At 39.6% G+C, this 3754-nt stretch overlaps 1 protein-coding gene across 1 annotated transcript; it reads left to right on the top strand.

Moving 5' to 3' along the window:
* The first annotated feature begins 29 nt into the window (after positions 1 to 29).
* LOC118326033 (rho guanine nucleotide exchange factor 10-like protein) lies at positions 30 to 3477 on the top strand. The gene is made up of 4 exons (XM_035658922.1): positions 30 to 159; positions 1446 to 1616; positions 1990 to 2135; positions 3079 to 3477. The coding sequence occupies exons 1-4, from the start codon at positions 112 to 114 to the stop codon at positions 3281 to 3283; spliced, it is 570 nt and encodes a 189-aa protein (XP_035514815.1). The 5' UTR covers positions 30 to 111; the 3' UTR covers positions 3284 to 3477.
* Positions 3478 to 3754: the final 277 nt, after the last annotated feature.

The following is a 3754-nucleotide window of genomic DNA, read 5'->3' as shown; positions in this document are numbered from 1 at the left end:
AGCACAGCAAACTGCACTCCCTGTAGAATAAATACTAACAGAATCTACTCTCTGTGTGACTTGTAGAAGAAGCAGGCATCCAGTCCAGACAGAATCACTCTGTATGGCCTAATGGTCAAACCCATCCAACGCTTTCCTCAGTTCATTCTGCTGCTGCAGGTGAGTGACCGACACACCAGCGAGGGCAGGCTGATCACACATCAGTCTCAACTGGTTTAATCATCTGCAATTGTATGTTCATCATCATAAATGTACCTTTCCTAAGTCATCTGTAAAATCTGTCAAAAGGCTAATAAGTATGTTGTTAAATAATGATTTAAAAAAAACAAAATACATTCAGAAAATTGTATAAAAATATCAGGAAAACTCATCTGATCAATATTTACAGGAATTAATCTGCTCACAATTCATCCAAATCTCTCGTTTTACACAAACTTCCTGCAATTATTGTGTTCACTGTTTGGGTTCATTGTACAGCTTTTAATAGTAATAATTATTAATAATAATAATTTGAAATATCCATAAAATATGTCACTTAATTCAGTTTGCCAAATGGGGGTCCCTTAAGGACAAATGTTGGGAACAAGTGATGTACAAACTTGAAGTCACCAGTGCACATCCACTGAGAATGGACTTTACAGTGAAGGAGACATCTTGTGTCCAGCAAGAAAACTTTAAAAATGAACATTTGCATATTCATAGATTTGGGAATTTTTTATAAATGAGAAAGAGTAGGTGTCTTTTTAAGGATTTTAATTAACTTTTTTGCGGAAAAAACCCACATCAGACACATGTTATTGTTGCAAGCAGACTATTTGTATATATGACTTAATACTTGTCTGGAGAGGATCTTAAAAATACGTATTGAAATTGAGTTAGAACACTGATTGCTTACTTACATGTCTGTTAACTGTAAATCACTAAAGCTGTCCCTGGTTATGAAGCTTGTCAGCGTTTTCAAACAGGAAATGTAAATTTTTCAGAAATGGGCAGTATGTGGTATGCAGTCGAGTGGAATATTTCAAGGCCCGAAACTTTGTGTTGGAGTTTCTGACAAGAGGAAGTAAAAGGCAGTTACAGCTGTCTGCTGCAATGCATTGTGCATCCTGCATGGTAAAAATGGCTTTAAATCTTCCCCCTCAACACCTGCTATTACAAAAGTAAGACAAGCAAGTGTTATTCATATGGTTATTCTCTTATTCTGCCATCCTTAACAGTTACAGATATTGGAAATCATTGCTTGTGTCTGATACAACTGTTTGGAAGATCAAGATAAAAAATCTGACCTTTATCTGAATTGGGCCACATATGACATTGGCTCAAATCAGGATTGAAAAGATCGGATTCGATGTGATTTCATACTGTCAAAACAGTACATTATTATGGTTCTTCTCAACTTTGGGTGAGTTAACATTCTGTCTTGTGTTGCTGTTGCATTGTATCAGGACATGTTGAAGAACACTCCAAAGTCCCACACTGACCGGCTGCCACTGCAGCTGGCTCTCACTGAGCTGGAGACCCTGGCCGAGAAACTCAATGAACAGAAGCGTCTTGCTGATCAGGAGGCTGAGATCCAGCAGTTAGCACACAGCATTGGGGACCGCAGCCTTAACAAGGTGACACATAATGCACATGAGCAACCATTTGCATCTAACCTATGAGTTGTGTTGTGTGAGACTGAGATTGCAATATATTTGTAAAGCTCTGTCACCACTACAGAAACACTGAAGTATGGTAGGGTTTTCTGACAGCTGTTAGTTATTGGTTTGATTAATGGTTTAATAATGTGTGCATTGATTACTGATGCTGGCTGGTCAGGCTCCATTTGGTCAATTTGTAGATCATAAACCATCAATTGTAGTTGAGTTGGAACAGCCCTGTCATTCATTCCAAACAGGCTCTATATAAGCTCATTTACTTATATATTTTATTTTACTGAGAGCGTAGGAAGGGATCTGCCATAATTAGTGAACTGCTTTGTGTTTCTAGCTGCTGAACTCGGAGCAGAGGCAGCTGATTCAGTGCGAACTGCTGACTGAAATTGTTTATGGGGATAAAGGTCAAGTTCTCAAGTCGAAGGAGCGAAAGGTCTTTCTCCTCAACGACACCCTGATTTGTGCCAATGTCAACCTGAAGTAAGTACCTCATAAACCCTGAAGCTGCTCTGTTTTAGATGTAGAATATCTCCTTTCATGTATTCTTTGCTTGTTAAACCTGATATTGGATGAGTATATTGTTAGAAGAATGTTTGTATTTTGAGTCCTAGTTGTCATTGAATGGAACAATCACACATTTTGTCAGATGTTTTATCTTGGAGTGTCCTTTACAGGGGTAGGTCAAATACAGTACATTGGTTAGCCTAGCTCAGCACAAAGACTGGAAGCAGGGTGAAACTGCTTTGCTCTGTCAAAAGTGAAGTAAAAATGGCGATGTCAAACAAAAGCTGCATTATTTACACGTTTTTTTTTTTGTTAAATAAAATATAAATGTGGAAATGCTGTTGCTTTTTGGAGCAGTTAGCATCAGAATCGTGATATATCACAGAGCAATCTTTGGCGAGTGGAATTTGCTCAGATAGTGCTCCCAAACAACCTCCAGCTGCAGTGAGTCCTGTTCTTATGGAACCACCAGGCTCTGTAGTAATGCTGAATAACCATGTTATGGGCAGTGGGGGTCAGTGGGTACAGGATGAGACAGCAGGATGTCAACACACAACTTTTGCACACTGTAACTGCCATGTGGGCGGCTGTGGCTCAGAGGTAGAGCGGGTCATCCACTAATCGGAAGGTTAGCGGATCAATCCCCAGCTCCTCTCACTGCATATGTCCTTGAACAAGACAAACCCTAAATTGCTCCTGATGCTGTGCATTGGTGTATGAGTGTGTATAAATGATTAGTTTCCATTCTGTTTTCCGTTCTGGTGAGCAGTTGGCACTGATGGCAGCCACTGCCATCACTGTATGAATGTGTGTCAATGGGTAGTCGAGTGTCGTTGAAAGACTAGAAAGGTGCTATATAAGTACAGTCCATTTATCAATTACCATGTAGTTAACATTTAAGAATATGTTCGTCCACCAGGGGTCCCCCTGACATCAGCAGCCTGGTTCCTGTTGGTCCTAAGTACATGGTGAAGTGGTGTGCCCCCCTGCTGCAGACCCAGGTGGTGGAGGTGGGACAGGACAGTCTCCAAAGCAGGGACAGTGTCCTCACAGCCAGACGTCAGAGCTCCGCCTCCAGCACTACAGGTACCTCCATCACTCACACACACACTGACACACAGTGAATACAAAGCATTCTCCCCGAGGGGATTAAAGGTGATGAAAAGGTGATCATAAATTATTTATAATCACCCCTCACTCCCCATCCCCCTACCCTGTCTCTCTAACCCCATGTGGTCGAGGCAGATGGCTGCCCACCTGTCACCAAGTGCTTGCTCATGGTGGGAACCGTTGGGTCTCTGTAAATAAATTTATACTGTACTGTACTTGTACTGTAAAAAAAAAAAAAAAAAAAAAAAACTGAAATTTTATAAAAACTAATTTTAAAGGCAACTGTCTTCACTTAATATCTATAGTTTAAGTCAAACTAAAATTTTTGAGATAAAATAAATAAATATGGATTTAAATATTTTAAAAACATTTTGCCAACCTAATAATAATATTTTGTTGAGGGTTAGGGTTAACTTTTCTTCTTAAAAAGAACTTAAATCTAAAAAACTTCAATCTGCATTTCAAAAGTTGTTCACAGTGAACCA

This window comes from Morone saxatilis, unplaced genomic scaffold (genome assembly GCF_004916995.1).
Source record: "Morone saxatilis isolate NCDOM2014 unplaced genomic scaffold, NCSU_SB_2.0 Contig16, whole genome shotgun sequence".
NCBI classification, from domain to species: domain Eukaryota; kingdom Metazoa; phylum Chordata; class Actinopteri; family Moronidae; genus Morone; species Morone saxatilis.
Note: the sequence above shows the minus strand (reverse complement) of the source record. Positions and strands in the feature narration are given on the sequence as shown.

Bases quoted from the DNA above. Each gene is read 5' to 3' on its own strand.
- LOC118326033 (XM_035658922.1), top strand. From the start codon at position 112: ATGGTCAAACCCATCCAACGCTTTCCTCAGTTCATTCTGCTGCTGCAG. The intron at 1,617-1,989 runs GTGACACATAAT...TTGTGTTTCTAG, and splicing joins GGGACCGCAGCCTTAACAAG to CTGCTGAACTCGGAGCAGAG. The intron at 2,136-3,078 runs GTAAGTACCTCA...TTCGTCCACCAG, and splicing joins TGTGCCAATGTCAACCTGAA to GGGTCCCCCTGACATCAGCA.